At 55.3% G+C, this 15,561-nt stretch overlaps 1 protein-coding gene across 2 annotated transcripts; it reads right to left on the bottom strand.

Moving 5' to 3' along the window:
• Positions 1–206: 206 nt before the first annotated feature.
• TGM1 (transglutaminase 1) lies at positions 207–14,780 on the bottom strand. Of its 2 annotated transcripts, none has more exons than XM_055436726.2 (15): positions 14,653–14,780; positions 13,608–13,919; positions 13,270–13,458; positions 12,061–12,309; positions 11,565–11,683; positions 11,350–11,457; positions 10,744–10,918; positions 10,196–10,334; positions 9,958–10,061; positions 7,190–7,278; positions 6,524–6,677; positions 6,135–6,416; positions 5,845–6,005; positions 5,369–5,505; positions 207–631 (listed from the first exon to the last, which is right to left on the bottom strand). In XM_055436726.2, exons 1-15 carry the CDS (start codon positions 14,675–14,677, stop codon positions 406–408), a joined length of 2,469 nt encoding a protein of 822 aa, XP_055292701.1. In that variant the 5' UTR covers positions 14,678–14,780; the 3' UTR covers positions 207–405. The 2 variants fall into 2 exon arrangements, with proteins under 2 accessions (XP_055292701.1, XP_055292702.1); XM_055436727.2 differs by lacking the exon at positions 14,653–14,780 and adding an exon at positions 14,409–14,625.
• Between the last annotated feature and the right edge of the window lie 781 nt (positions 14,781–15,561).

The raw sequence follows: 15,561 nt of genomic DNA, 5'->3' as shown, positions 1-15,561 counted from the left end.
GGTCAGTAGAAGCACCCTGGGGTGGGGGGAGACTGGCCAGGGAAGCACTAGAGGCTGTCCTGATGCCAAGCGGCCCCCATTAAGAGCTGTTGAGGGGTGCCATTGGTGATCTGCCAACCACGCTTCTCAGAACTAGGGGTGTCAGAAATGCCAAGTTGCATCCCCAGGATAGGCCGTGGGCCCACACTCCTTTGCTTGGCATAGACTGACACATGGACAGAATAGCAGCTTCATTAAAAAAGTTTATTAGCATCTATGTCTAGCATCTGTGCAAATGAGATCAGCTCCTCCCAGGGGCCCGGGTCTCCCCACCTGAGCCCCTGGGGAGCCTCTCTGCCGTAGGCCCCTGTCTTGAGGCAGTGTCCTTGCTCATCTGACATCAGTCCCATTGCTCCTGGCCCAGGGCTAAGCCCCACCTCGAGAGGCCATGGGGATGGTCTCCCCTGAGCGACTGCTGCCTCTAATGTCTGAGAAGGCCCCGCCTCCGCTGGCTGGGGCTACGTCCACCTGGATGACCCCATGCACCTGGGAGAGCTGTGGGCTATCCAAGCTGGCGATGAGCTGGCGGGGGCCTGGTCTCACAGGTACAAACGTCTGGCGCAGGGTCACTGTCTCGTTGCCCCCAATGTCCCTGTGGGCAGAGATAGGGTCATGGACCTGGGGTGACAGGGTGTGGAGTGCGGAGTAAGGGCTGATGGGGCAGCTGGAAGGAAGAAGCAGAAGGCAGAGCCCTTCCGGCATTTCTGGGCTCAGCTGGAATCTCTACACCCACGACCTAACCTACTGACGGAGGACAAAGCCTGAACCCCAAGTCCGCCTCCACAAAGCTTCATCAGTGGCTACCCAGCCAGCTGCCAGAGCTGGAAATCTCCTCGGCATTCAGAACTCCTCCCTCCCTGCTCTCACAGACATCTGGGCGAAGACCGAGCACAGCCCTCCTTCTCTCCATCGCCAATGCTCCTGCCCCAACCAGGTCAGCCCCATCCCCTGATGGGTTTCCAAGATCAAGGAAACTTCAAAAAGAGACTTTGGGGCTTGACACAGTGTTGCCAAATACTTCCTGGCTTGCCAAGGGGGAAGGTGGAAGAAAAGGAATTCTCTGCCAAGATCACCTCTCAGGATGTTATCTCAAAAAAAAAAAAAACCAAAATAAACAAAACAAAACTGGAGTCCCCCAAAAGACAAGCAAACAAAACTGGAGTCCCTCCCAAGAACAGACAATTGGCATCTTTAAATTAAATTGACACACACTCATGTGTGTATGTGAGAGAAATATACATGCTGGTGTACACACACACACACACCCCTCAGTGTCTTTATTTTCTTCCTTCCCATGCACCTCTAGCCCCAGATTACCCTTCCAGGAATTTACAGTTTCATCTGCCTTCTAACTGCCCGCCTTGCCTCTCGTCTCATTTTCCATTCATTTCTCCAATCACTCAGAGGTGAACTAAGCCTTTCAAGGACTTGGCTTCCTTGTTGCTTAGGAGATAGACGAAACTATAGCTCCCAAACCTGACACACAGGCTCACTCTGACTCACCCCGCCTGCCTGCAATCATCCCCCCTCACCACCACCACCACATTCCTTCTGACCACCAGCCCCAGTAAGCTCCACCCCTCCCCTGAATTCACCTTGTTTTCATGCCTTGCCCCTGGGCTGCCTCCAGACCCAATTCACACCTCCTCTTCAGTGAGGGTTCCCTGGAACACCTCCTACCCTCAGGAAAATGAATCTCGCCTTTCTCTGAGCTCCTCCAGCAGTCTGCATGTGTCTCCAGCAATGTGCGCAGACACACTGACTGTGATTGAATGTATATTGCAGTTGTTCGCACCTGGTAGCATCTGTTCTTTCCTGCCTCTGACTGAAACCCTTACCTCTGGCCCCTGCTAAACTTGAGCCTACCTTGGGGACCATTTCTGGAGCCAAACTTGTGCAAACACCACAGTCCTCCAAGGGAATGAGCCAACACCCCAACATCAAGGATGAGCTATCCTTGGGGCAAAACATTTAGCTTGGAGCCTGTTGCCAAGGGACGTCCCCAGACCACTCTGTACTCCTTCTACCCCGTTAACTGTGTAGTTTGGAACACGTACCAGACATCCTCACTTTCTGATGTAACATGGAAGTGAATATACAATGAGGGGATGGGATCAGATGGTCTTTTGAAGGTGCCTCCAAGCTCTATGAAGGCGAAAAGTAGGAAAGTCTGGAAGATAGGTGTCTACAGCCTACTTGATAGGTTGTAGACTTAATTTCTAGACTTCCTATCAGAATATCCAACTTGAAATTCAGTCTACAACTTAACAGGTAGGCTATACTCTGCGTGCGTGCTCAGTTGCCTCTGTCATCTCCGACTCTGAGACCCTATGTCCTGAAGCCCACCAGGTTCCTCTGTCCATGGGATTCTCCAGGCAAGAATACTGGAGTGAGTTGCTGTGCCCTCCTCCAGGGGATCTTCCCAAACCAAGGAATAGAACTTGCATCTCCTACAGCTCCTGTATCGCAGGTGGATTCTTTACCACTGAGTCACAGCAGAAGCCCCAAGCTGTACTCTGCCCGGTAACAAATCTGTGTTTTTAATTTGTGCCCACTTTTCCATTGATATGAGGTTAAAGGTTGTTTGGGTTCAGGCCAGCCTTCAAAAGTCTATTTACCCATACTATAATTGAACTGTGGGGCTTCTCCGGTGGTTCAGGGGTAAAGAATTTTCCTGCAATGCAGAAGACTCACAAGACATGGGTTTGATCCCTGGGTAGGGAAGATCCCCTGGAGGAGGGCATGGAAACCCACTCTAGTATTCTTGCCTGGAGAATCCCCATGGAGAGAGGAGCCTGGTGAGCTTGAGTCCATAGGGTCACAAAGAGTTGGACATGACTGAAGCAACTGAGCACACCCATGTGTAATTGAACTGTACTATTTCAGAGCCTAGCCTTTATTTATAAGGTTATTTCCAAGATAAATTGCTCTCTAGGTTCCAACTAGGGATGTCAAGATCTCTCCCTACCCTGATCTTAGTGTCAGGTGAGACCTTGGCTGCACCCTAGTTTGAGAGTTTAAGGCAAACACATCAGCTACTAACGCTGGAATGTGCCCACAACTGAGTGCCAGTAATAAAACAAACTCCCTGACAGGACATCAGAACTTAGACACCCAAATTAGCATTGTCTTTGATGCTAATTTGAGTATTAGAGTCAAATTAGCATTTATGCTCTTGTTCAACCACACTGAACACTTAAAAAAGCTCCTCTCAGATTTTCCTTCACAGCCATTTAAAACCACACACACATTACATGTACCCACTTGGGCACACACTCACATCTGGCCAAGTCACTGTCCTTCCTTTACAGCCAAGGTTCATTTCTGGTTGAAAAGGGCATTATGACCCACCTGGCTCGCTAATTTACCTTATTAATCAGTCCTAGTTCTAAAGGACTTGAAGCTGTTTCCCCAAAGTCAAATCCACTCCCTAGAAGACCACGCTAAGGACATTCTAGAGAATGTGATTCAGGCTCTGGGGGAAATTCCCGAGAAGGGTTTGGAGCAGACTTCTAGCTTCCCCTGGTGACTGCTTTAGTGGTGACAACAGCCGTCTGGAGGAGTCAGTGCTGGAATGTTCGTTAAGTGGCCAGTCAGCAGGTGGGGTGGCACGCCTTATGCCATAATGAGGCTCCATCCCACAGCCTTTGACGTGCAAATGAGAGTGAAGTAATGCCAATTGTGGAATCGCTTGGGTTGGCCAAGAAGTTTGTTCAGGGGTTTTTCTCTAAGATATTAGGGAAAAACACAAACGAACTTTCTGGCCAGCCAACAATACACCCAAATCAGCAGCTCTGGGCTCCCACCTATGCTGGAGGCCCCGCCTGGGCTCACAGTAGCTGGAGGAGCCACAGAATGTCAACCGAGTGCCTGCCTTGAGAAGCCACCACCCAACCCTCTCATTTACTGGTGGGGAGACTGGCCCCCACAAGCCCCACAGTTGAAGAGACGGGCTGAGTCTCCAGGACTCAGTGCGGGTGGCCCTTGCCTTACTCCCTGGAAGGGCAGAGAATCAAAGATCTGGCAGGGAAGCTGAGGGGGAGCCCAGCTCTGGGGACCCCTCAGTACAGGGGAACCTCTGTCAGCGGCAGGTGACAGACCCCAGCAAGCAGGCTGCCTGGAAGTTCCAAGCTCCGCTCTCTAAGCTGCCAGAAACCCTTTTAGGGCGACAGGAGGAGAGCACTCCTTTGTGAGGTGTCCCATCACCCAGGAGCCCAGGATGGGGCAAAGGTCAGAACAGCAGCCTTTTCAGCTCTGGCCTGTTGGCGAAAGTGGCAGCCACCCCCAGGCAGAGCCTGTGTGTGTGTGGGGAGAGGGATGGGTAGGGTGGTCAGGGATCCTCTGCTTCCCCACCCAGCCCCTCCGTGAGTGTGGTCACTTTCCCTCGGGTGCTCTTTATTAGACGAGGAAAATGCCTGCCCCTGTCACCAGAAAGCTGATCTTAAAGGTCATCCTCTGGCCTTCTCTGCTTTCCCTGTTCCTGCATGTGTGAGTCCATGTCAGAGGTGGCAGCATGGCCCAGGAACATGACCTTGGGCACTGGCTGGGCACACAGCCTCCCCTGGCTTGGGATCAGGTCCCAGCAGGTGGGGTGAGGGCCCGAGGCACAGGGCTCTCTCCATAGGAACTGCTCACTCTCCTCATGGCACCAGCCCAGCAACCAGCTTGAGAGCCTGTGTGAGGTGCTCACCGTGGCGGAGGAGTGGAGCCTGCCCCTTAGGAGCTGAGACACTCTGGGAGATGTGGCCACCAGCCACCCCAGCTGTAAAGCAGGGGCAGCTACCAGCAGAGCACTGACGCTGTGCCCAGTACCATGCTGAGGGCTTTACATGCATTGTCTCCTGTGACTCTCAGAGCCAGGTTATTACTGTTATCCCCACTTTACAGGTGAGAAAACTAAGGCATAGAGATCATACATATAGCATACAACCCATGAGTGATGAAGCCGGGACCTGAAGCTCATCATATGATTATCTCTAATGTACCTCTAAAGGGTATTGGGGGTCTCCAAATAAGCATACATTCCTGAAAGTGCCTGCTCAACTCTTGAGTGCTGGGCGACAGTAGTGACAAATTACTAGTGATTCTTGTATGAGGTTTTAGCTCCCTAAAAAGCCAGCAAGGCAGGTCAGGGACACCGAGGAGCACTGCCTGAAGCAGGCCTTCTTAGCACTGGCTGGGTTGAACTGAGTCAGGAGGTGTTGCTGACTGGTCCCAAGTGACAGACCTTACTGTCCTGACCTGAGCAGGAGAGGGACAAAGGTGGGACCCATGCAGCCAGGAGGGTGTCAAGGGCAGTGGTCAGGGCAGAAGGAGGGGCTGCACTCACCCAACATTGAGGATCTTGGGCCTCTGCAATCCAGAGCCCTCAAGCCGGAAAACGACGTTGGTGAGGGTGACAGGCAGCGGGTTCTTGAAGACAATCTGTACTTCGCACTCCTGGCCAACCACGGCTGCTCCCAGTAACTGAGAGAGAAAGAGACCCCCATCATCAGCGCCTCGGGCCAAATTTATGGGACTGGACACTCCCACCAGAGAGGGAGGGAAAGCTCCTTAGAATGAAGACCGCCCTGACCCCACATTCCTGCCTCTGGGGGAGGGCTCACCCAAAGCCAAAGAGGAAACTCCAACCTACTCCAAAGCTGAAGCCACCCCAGAGTAAGGGAAATGAGATCTGATTTTCCAGAAAAGGGAACCAAAGCCCAAGAGCCCAGGCTGGTCCCTGACCTCCTCCCACCACTGCTTCTGGCCTAGTGCCCTACGCCTTGACCTCCAATCTCCCCCCAGCCCAGCCCGCTGCTCTACCGTGAGACTGAGGTCTGGGGTACGCAGACGGAAGGTGTGCTGCTTGGCCAGCACCTGCCCGTTCTCCTTCACATGGCCTGAGATGTTGAGCAGCATGGCCCCCTGGTCTACGAGGTGGACCCGGTATTCCTTGTAGGCCACAGGCATGGTCACACGCTCCGCTGCAGGGAAGAGCCCTGGCGTCACCGAGGCCTGCTTCCTCCGACCCGGCCTCCCTGGGTCTCCATGTCCCCGGCCCTGGGGTACCAGCCATGGAGGGGGATGCTACAGGCTGGGGAAGGGGCACTTACAGGCCCCCGGCGCCAGCACCACCTCCTTCTTGCTCTCCTTGAAGACGGATCCCGTGACGCCGGTGTAGAAGGTAACAGAGAGGTAAAGGTGCAGCTTCACAGTGCGGGGGCTGCTGCCACGGTTGGTCAGCACCACGCAGACCGTCAGGTCCTGCCCCATCACTGCGTCCTGCGCCTCCACCTGCACGGCCACATCCTCCGCCGAGTCCCGGGTGGCGTACACGTTGGGTTTGCTGCCATGGGCGGCCGCAGTCTCCACTGCTTTCCGCTCTGCTTCTGAGCCTGGGGGTTGAGGGTCAAGGGTGAGCTTACAGCTGCTGCTGGGTGGGCAGGCGCTTGGAAGGCACCCTTGGTTGTGGCCAGAGCTGGCCGGGATGGGGAGCTGGTACCTTCTGGGTGCTTATAGGTGTGCGTGATGTCTTCCCGCATGTTGGAGCCGATGGCCTTAGTAATGATGAGTGAGCCGATGGCCTTTTCCTCCACATACACGATCTTGAAGCTGCCGTCATCCTGTCGCTGCCAGTAAACCTTGTCACTGTTCACCTGTCAGGAGGGTGGTTGTGGGGGGTGTGAACCAGGAATGAATGAGCCAGAGGGTCTGAGGGTGGGTCTGACCCCACCGCTGCCTTCCCCGTATCCTAGGAACTGCAGGGAAGGCTGGATCCAAAGGTTGGGAGCTTCCTGGCAGAGTGAAACTGGGAGACTTTTCAAGCTGAGCCAGACAAGGCCAGAGAGCAGGAAAGAAGTTGATCTGGGAGGCTCCTCACGGTGCACTGGGCATTAATAACAGTAATCCCTTGCACTCACTTGCTGACTCCATGACTTATAAAGCAGTTTCATACCCATTATTTCTTTTGATCCTGAGCACAGAAAGCACGGCAGCCATTATTACGGCTTTTTACAGTTGGGGAAACTAGATCTGTAGAATGAGTGACCTGCCCAAGGTCACACAGGTAGTTGGTCAGCAGTGGGGCAGGACCGGAGAACCTAGGACCAACACCAGTGCCCTGGTCTCCCCAGACTGCCCACAGAGGCACCAGGAGCACAGCCCTCACCTCTGCAAAAATGAAGGGTGTGTCGTACTTCATGTATACCAAGCCATTCTTGATGGACTGCACAGAGCAGGGCCCACAGCAGAAGATGCCTATGGGAGTGAGGGCACCACAGGGGTGAGAGATCCAAGGAGGCTGAGTGGGACCCCCAGATCCTGGGCCCACCCTTCCAAGCCCACTCAGTGCCCACTGCCCAGGTTCAGCCCCCACCAGTCCAGATTCTCCGGTGGCTCAGACGGTAAAGAGTCTGTCTGCAATGCAGGAGACTTGGGTTCAATCCCTGGGTCAGGAAGATACCCTCAAGAAGGAAATGGCAACCCACTCCAGTATTCTTGCCTGGAAAATCCCATGGACGGAGGAACCTGGCAGGCTACAGTCCATGGGGTCACAAAGAGTCAGACACGACTGACCAATTTCACTTCACAGCCTAGCTCAGGGAGGGCAAACAAAGGGGAGAACAGTTCTATTTCGCTTCAGTCACTGGTGGGGGTGAGGGGGGCAGCAACATCCATGGGGGGACAAGCCTGCCTTGTTAACCAAATTGCTGGCACGCTTCCTCCACTGGCTGAAGCTGGATGTCGGCTGCCTATGACCCCCAGAAGTCAAGATCGCACCCCACCCACCCCATCCTACATCAAAACAAACCCAGAGCCCATTATGGCTCTGCTTGCCAGCTGGGAGAGAGATGACATCACAGTCACCATTCCAGAAAGATCCAGAACCACCCTCAGCTCTACAGCCTCCTCTCCGTGGGGAGGTGACGGTGCAGCTGGTAGGAAACAGTGTCTGTCTTCAGCGTGCTCTGGAGGGCTTTCTGGAGGAGACAGATTGATAGAGAGGCGGTGTGGCTGAGAGGACCCAGAACAGGAAGTGAGGGCTGGCCAGCAGGAGAGAATCCTAGAAAATACCTCAAACTAGGGTTTCCTCTTACAGATGGGGAAATAGGCTCAGCAAGGCAAAGTGAATGCCAAGAGACATAAGCCAGCCAGACACAAAGAGACTGGAAGGAGCTAATCCTTACTAAATAGCTACTAAGCTCCAGCCAAGCTGCTGGTCTAATATGACTTCTTATTTGATCCTCCCAATCACCCTATACGGTATACATCATCCCCATATTACAAACAAGAACACCAGAGCCCAAAGGTGCAAGGAACTGGCCTAAGATGACATATCTAAGAAGTGATCAAGCTAGAATCAAGCCCAGACCTGGCTGACCTCAGAACCCCTGCCTGCCACCTAGCCCACCCTCTTCCTAGAGCAGGGACTGGAACTCGTGTCTCCTGGTGTCCTGTGACAGGCTGTTTCAACATCACGGGCATCTCTGGGGTTGTATAACTCAGGGGGCACTATTTACAGAGATGATTGAGAGGGAAGGGTCTGGTCAGAGACCAGAAGAAGAAGGTGGGCTAGGGGAGGGCTATCTGACTCAGGGTGAGGAAAGGAGAAGCGGGAGGAACGGAGGGGAGAAGCAGCTGGAGGGGCAGGTGGGGGCTGCCTGGGGCCAGATTATTAAGTGGGAAGGGTGTGGGGGACCTGTTTGAGATCTAATTTTGTTTTTGACCACACCTCACAGCATGCAAAACTTCCCCCACCAGGGACTGAACCTGCGGCCCTGGCAGTGGAAGTGTGAAGTCTTAACCACTGGACCACCAGGAAAGTCTGGGGAGATCTAATTTTTGCAGAAACGTGAGTTGCAGAAAAGAGACTAGTAGGTTACATCATCAGTGATTATTTCTTAGGCTAGACTGGGTTATAGAAGTTGTTATCTCCTTTGAACCTACCTGAACCCTGATTTTTGTCCCATACCATACATATAACTCAGTGGAGCAATGAGAAGAATTTGGTAAAAGCAAGACTATGTGTCAAAAGAGAGGAAGTCAGGGGCTGGGTTCACTCTGCTGCTGACCTAACACTGTGCCCTAGAGAAAGCCTCTAACCCAGCCGATCTGCAACATCACCAGGGGAACTTTCAAAAACACACATTTCTGGCATCGGTTCCTGGAATTCAGGTCTAGAAATTTCCCTGAAGCAAAACTGAAACCACCTGAGAGAAAATAGGAAATTTTACATTTTATGTTATGCAATTCTTTTTTTTTTTTCTTCCAAGAACGTTTTACTTAAAATGTGCTTAGTCATTCAGTTGTGTCTGACTCATTATGACCCCATGGACTGTACCCCACCAGGCTCCTCTGTCCATGGAATTCTCCAGGGAAGAATACTGGAGTGGGTTGCCATGCCCTCCTCCAGGGGATGTTCCTGAGCCAAGGATCGAACCTGCATCTCTTGCATTGGCAGGCGAATTCTTTACCACTGAATCACCTGGGAAGCTCTTTACTTAAAATAGAGACTTTTTTAAACTATAAAAAATATATATATAAATAAAAAGGTCTTTCAATTAATTACCTCCAGGACATGTAAATAAAAATGTAAGTGGGAAAAGCGGATTTGTTGGGTGAGGGAAACCTCTCACTGAATTCTCTCAAATCTTTGGACTTTTGAGCCATCTGAGTGTAAATAAATAAATAAAATATAAATTTTAATTATAAAATTTACAATCATAAATTATAAATAAATAAAATTGGGACAAACAATTATGCAGAAAGGTGAAAATAAAAGAGGGTCACATGGTGATTGCCCTCGTGAGTCCATCTGAAGAGCTGTGGCAATAAGGGACCCGACTCCAAGGCCAGGACACTGGAGTTTGTTCCCCTAGTTGGGGACACAGGGAGGAGCCCCAGGGGGTCTGGGAGCCAGGCAGGGGCCCTGCTCACCACTGCTGGTCTCCTGGGGTGTGGCGTCCACAACCTGCCATCCATCGAAGCCTGAAGGCAGATCTGGCCTCTTCATCCAACAGTCGTTCCACACGTGGAAGTTCCTGGATGAACGTAGATGGAGGGCTCGGTGAGGTGCCTACCTGGGGCCTCCCCAGCATCCCCTGCTCTCGGCATCCAGGCCTCGGGTCTCTGGTCATCAGCAGGGACAGGCAGCCCAGCCCAGCCCCAGCCTCACCAGACAGAATCATGGTTCAGATGCTCCAGGGGCTTCATGTTCTCATCAAAGTAGATGTCCATGGTGAGAGAAGTGTCGGTGTCGTGCGCGGAGTTGAAGTTGGTGACAGTACGGGTGGCCAGGCCCAGGCAGCGCAGCACTGTGGGGGGGCGGCCAGGGTTGGGGTTCAGGGCCCCGGGCCAGGGCAGGGGTAGGGGGGCAGCTGAGGCATGAGGTCAGGAATAGCAAGGGGACAAGGGCAACTGGGGTTGCCAAGCTGGGTCAGGGGTCGCTAGGGTCAGAAGTTCACCGAGCCAGGGAGTGTTGGGGGTTAGGGGAAGCCAGGCCACCTGCCTGGCCTTGTGCCTGCCTGGCCCTTCTCCCTCCTCTCCTCTAGGCCTTTCTGGGTTGTTAACACTAATTAATGATAATTAAGGCCAGCCTGCCAGCCGCCCCCGCCTGTCCTTGCACTTGTAGCCACAACTGGGCTGGGCTCACGAAGGTGGAGCCTAGCTTCCTTCCATCCTCCGTGTAGGGCCCAGGCGGTTCCCCTCCCATCCCGCCACTACCTGTGGTGGTCACACCGGCGAAGACCCAGCACTGGCCGAAGGGGACAGAGTTGCCGGTGCGTAGGTAGCTGAGAAGGATCTCCACGCTGCCCACCCACGCTGATGGGTTGGTGCCACGGGAATAATCTCCAGACCAGTTCCCAATCAGGACCCCATTGTCATCCAAGGAGTTCACCTGTCCAGGACAGGATGGGGTGGTGCAGAGTTTGGGGAAAGGCTCAGGAGCTGCCATGTGGACCCCAGTCTAGCCCCTGGCCCTGCAACCATCCCTCACCCCTAAATGCTCAGGATTCAGAGGCAGCCTGAGTCCTGCCTGCCCCTGACACAGCCCTCTGCCCCCCCATCCTGGTCTGACACTGGAATGTGAGTCCTGGGTGTGCCAAGTTTAGGGTTTGGCCCTACATTCCACAAGAGCTGGAACTGGAGCTAGGAAGGGGAGGGTTAGGGGGCAGGTTGGGAGGGGAGATGAGTGAGATCCCTTCCCACCGTACCTTTTGCAAGGGCACGGACAGGGCTGGGGTCCTGGAAGAATCAGAAATGGTAGGAGTGGGGGCGGGAGACAGCACGCAGACACTCAGTAGGGCTCAGAGACTCAAGGGAGCTCACCATGGCAGAGACGACCCGGGAAACACTGACGGGGTCCCCACGGCCTCCATAGGGCATGCCCCGCCGGTCCAGGATGTACAGGCAGGCGTCCAGCACCCCGTGGTCAAACTGGGGGGAGCCAGGGCAGAGGTGACCCTTAGGCTAGCACCTGCGCCCCCACCCCGCCTCACCTGCCTGTTGTGCCCCCGAGTGCACGAGGCCCCAGCCAACCCTACCTGGCCGTAGTTCCAGGTCCGCTCGCCAATCTGCGCTTCTGTACCGTAGTAAATTCGCCCAGACTCATTAAGCACGTACTCCTGCCGCCAGTCCTCATGGTCCACATACACGATGTCCTCTGTGTCCCCAAAACACATATGCCTGGTCCCCTTCAGCCCTCTCCCTGGGTCCCACCTGCCCCTCGGCTGCTTCTGCAGGGCTCACGACTGCAGAGGAAGAGCAGGGACGCCTCTAGCCTTCCAGGAAGGATGGAACAAACAGGATAGGGGATAATGGGAGAAGGGTGGCTGTCACCAGGGCCCTTCACCAGGGGAGGTGATGTGGCTCTGTGACCTTGGGCTGGTCACTTCTCTACGTCCTGCATCGAGGTCCCCTCACCTGGACACTGGGAGGCTGGCTTCTCCTAGGGCTAGGCACCCAGGCACATAGCCAGATCTAGCAAAGGAAGCCCTACCTGCCCTCCCCTCCTGTCCATGTTTTGCTCCAGCAGCTCACCTGGACACCAGGGATTGAAGAGGATGTAGATCTCGTTGCGGGGGTCAAAGGGCAATTGGAACTCTCCAGCTTCGCAGCGTGTGCGGATGGTGAACTGGAACTTGCCGATGATGGCGTTGGGGGAGGTGTGGACCCGCAGGTTCAGATTCTGCCCACTGGACTTGGTCACCTGGGCCTTCCAGCCTCCACTGCCCCCCTTGCCCACCGGGATGATCACGTGGGTGCCCTTGCCCACCTCGGGATTGTTTCCTGCCGTGGGGGAAACACTGATTTGCTGCTGCAGCCCACTTGAAGCAGGGGGATGGAGCCTTGGACTTCTCTCCGCCCCACCCAGGATGTGTGTCCCAAGTTGGACAACTGCCTGGGCCAGATTGAGAACAGCTCTGTCCCCACCCGATGCATGCCCACATGTCAGGGCAGAGCTCCAGTCCAACATCCCAAACCTGTTCCCTCGCACTTAACCCCGAGTGAGTGGAAGAGACCAGGTCACCGTCACCCTCTACCTGCCTGACTGTCCCAGGACCTGGGCTGGAGGAGCAGAGCCGCCCTGCCTGGGTCTGCGTGTCCCTGCCCCACATGAAAGCGCAGTTCCTGTCCTGAGAGAATGCCCGCTCTCTGGAGCTGCAGCTTCCAGAGCCCAGGGCATCCCTGCTGAAGGTGGTAAGGGTACCTGGGAAATTAGAGGCTGGGGTGGGCAAGGCTAGGCCCTAATCAAAGGGTACCAGGAGTCACCCGCCCCCGGCGGCAGCATAATCACCAGCCTAGGCAGTCAGTGGCCACCAAGTAATGCAATGAGGGAGGCACCTGCCCTGGGCCATGGGGACAGAGAGACAGAGCTGGACAGAGAGTGAAGTCACATCCTGGGGAAGGAGGGCAGACCCAGAAAGAAAGATCCACAAAAGCAGCAACACTGGAGAGGATGCGGTAGTAAGTATCCAAAGGAAAAGTATCTTGAGACAAATGCTCCTGGAGGCTTGGAGAGGGTGAGCTTAGGAAACGAAAACAGGGAAGCCAAGACCCTCCCTCTGGGGGACATACTTACATGATTACACCTGACTTAGCTGGCAGGGGCTAGGAGGAGCCTAAAGACACCCCTGTGACCCTAATACCATGGCTGGGAGTCCTGCTAACCAGCTCCCTATCCCTATTCCACCCTATCTGGGGTCTTCACCACCACTATCCCCGTCCCCCACTGCAGGCTCCACTGACCGATGCACAGCTCCAGGGTGACATGATCAGAGGATTCATAGGGACGAGACAGGAAGAGGACCATATGGAAAGGCTGTCCACGGCGGAGAATCAGCTCATCATACTCGAACTCGTCCGTGTGGTGCTCTCGGCGGTTCTGGTCTGAGCGTGAACTCAGCAGATCCACACCAGTCACCACCAGCATTCCCTCTGCAAGGCCACAGCTCCGGCTCAGTAAAGCCCCACGGGGCTTCCAGGCCCCCACCACTAGCTTCCCAGGCCCCCAGAGATGTCAGAATGAGCCTCAGGCCACATTAAGGCATTTTGGCTCTCAGATAGCATGGCCAGGTGGGCCTCACCCCGGATGGTGCCATCTCCAGCTGCGTTCACAGCGCTGCCCCGGGAGCCAGGCCGACGGGAGTCTGAACCCCGGGAGTCAGGTCTTCGACTCCTGGAGCCAGACCCTCGACCTCCCCGGTCTCCACGGCGCTCAGGCCCCCAGTCATCATCTTCTGTGTTCCGGCAAGAGCAGCAGCCACAGCAGCGAGCCCAGAAGGAACGGCCCCCGCGGCGAGAACGTCTGTCTGGCTCAGGTTCCGGCTCTGGAGAAGGTGTGGTGGGGGGCTGCCAGGGGTTTCCGCCCCAGCGGCCCATATCCGAGCGAGGACCGCCTGTGTGGAAGAGGCAGAGAGGTTCTGATCACTCACTCAGACCTCCTTTACCCCTACAGGATGCTCCAGTCAGCTCACCCAGAAACCCTCCATCCGGAGAGCTGATTCCGTCCCAGCCAGATGACAGATGATCTGACCCTGACCCTGAGATTCCCTCAGATCCACCCAGAGACCTTCCCCCAAAGACTCCTCTCAGACTCACCTAGAGAAACTTCCCACATTAAAGAGACGAGTCTTTTTCCCCTCTCTCCCTCGCACGGACATCCTCCAAAGCAGATGCCCAATCCAGAAACCTGCTCCAGGACTCATCCCAGGAAACGAGTGCACACTTGTCACAGCCTCGAGAGGCGGCAGCACGCACCATCCTGAGCCTGCTCCCCTGCCAGCTCCTCAGTCTAGAGATCCAATGCTGACAGCCTCAAGGACCCATTGCTTAGAAGGAATCCCCCACCCACTGCTCCCTGCCTTAGACAGATGAGTGACATTCACCACTGGGGGTCCTGGCGTTTCCTCACGGCGTCGGGTCAAATATGCATGAGGAGTTGCTGAGAGGGGTAGGGGGCAGAGGTGCCTGAAGTCAGATTGCCCAGGCGGGGGATCTCTGGTCGCCGGGAGCCTCGCTGGGGCGGACAGGCTCCGGCTGGCCCGCACTCCACCTTGTTGGGACCCGACCTCGGCCCCCGGACAGCATCGTTGGGGTGCAGCATCGCAGTGCCCGGTCGGAGCCCCTCACCTGACGAAGGGGTTGGCGACGGCATCTCTGAGTCCCGCGGCGGAGGTGTAACAGGTCGGGACCGATGGGACGGGACCGACTCCGCCGCACGAATGGAAGGCGTGGGGCGGGCCGGTAAGTGGTTTTTAAGGGGAAGGGCGGGGCCGAACTTCTGGGGAGAAGGGGAAGGAAGGTTGCTTCGTCCCCCGACTTGGGGGAGGAGGTCCAGCGTCTGGGGGCCGGGAAATGACGCTGGGCCACACCCTTTTTCCCCTTTCGAGGAACCAGGGACCGACGCGTAGGGAGGGGGCGCGGTTGGAGTCTGTGAGGACTCAAGTTGGAAAGACTAGGTGAGACCACCTGCCTGAGGGATGCTGCCTGCCAAACTGGGTGCATCAGAAGCACCTTCTCGGTGGAGAAGCTCAGAGGGCAATGGGGCAGGGAGCCCCTTTCACCCACACCTCTATCCAGCAGACTTGCTGTTCCCAAGCTCAGGCTGCCTTCCTCTTGTCTCTGAAACTGCCCATGGGCTGGCTTTAGGACTCATCCAGCCCAGGGAGGTCCCTGGATCCCAAGTTGTTACTGACTGGTGACATCAGCACCTGGCCCTCAGACTGGCTCCACCAGCCAGCCCTTGACCTGCCGGCTCTACCAGATCCTCTGACCCTACCATCCACCTGTCCCTCCTTCCTCTGGCTCCGCCAAGTCCCCAGTATGAGTGAGAGCTGCTCCCTGCTCCCTGGGTCCCTCCACCTTTGGGATTAGGAAGGTCAGAATGGAAGCGATCTCGTTTTCTAACCGTTACCCTTCCCCAACCCCCCAGGGGTTTGGAAGTGACTCTGGTCTTTGCTCTGAGGCTCAGGTGGGAATGAAGTCTCTACCCCCAGGCTGCAGAGTACCCCCTTCTTCCACTGAGACAAATGTCTGGTG

This window comes from Moschus berezovskii, chromosome 9, assembly GCF_049115385.1.
Source record: "Moschus berezovskii isolate FMDL1 chromosome 9, NW_MosBer_1.0, whole genome shotgun sequence".
NCBI classification, from domain to species: domain Eukaryota; kingdom Metazoa; phylum Chordata; class Mammalia; order Artiodactyla; family Moschidae; genus Moschus; species Moschus berezovskii.
This window is presented reverse-complemented; position numbering and strand designations above follow the sequence as displayed.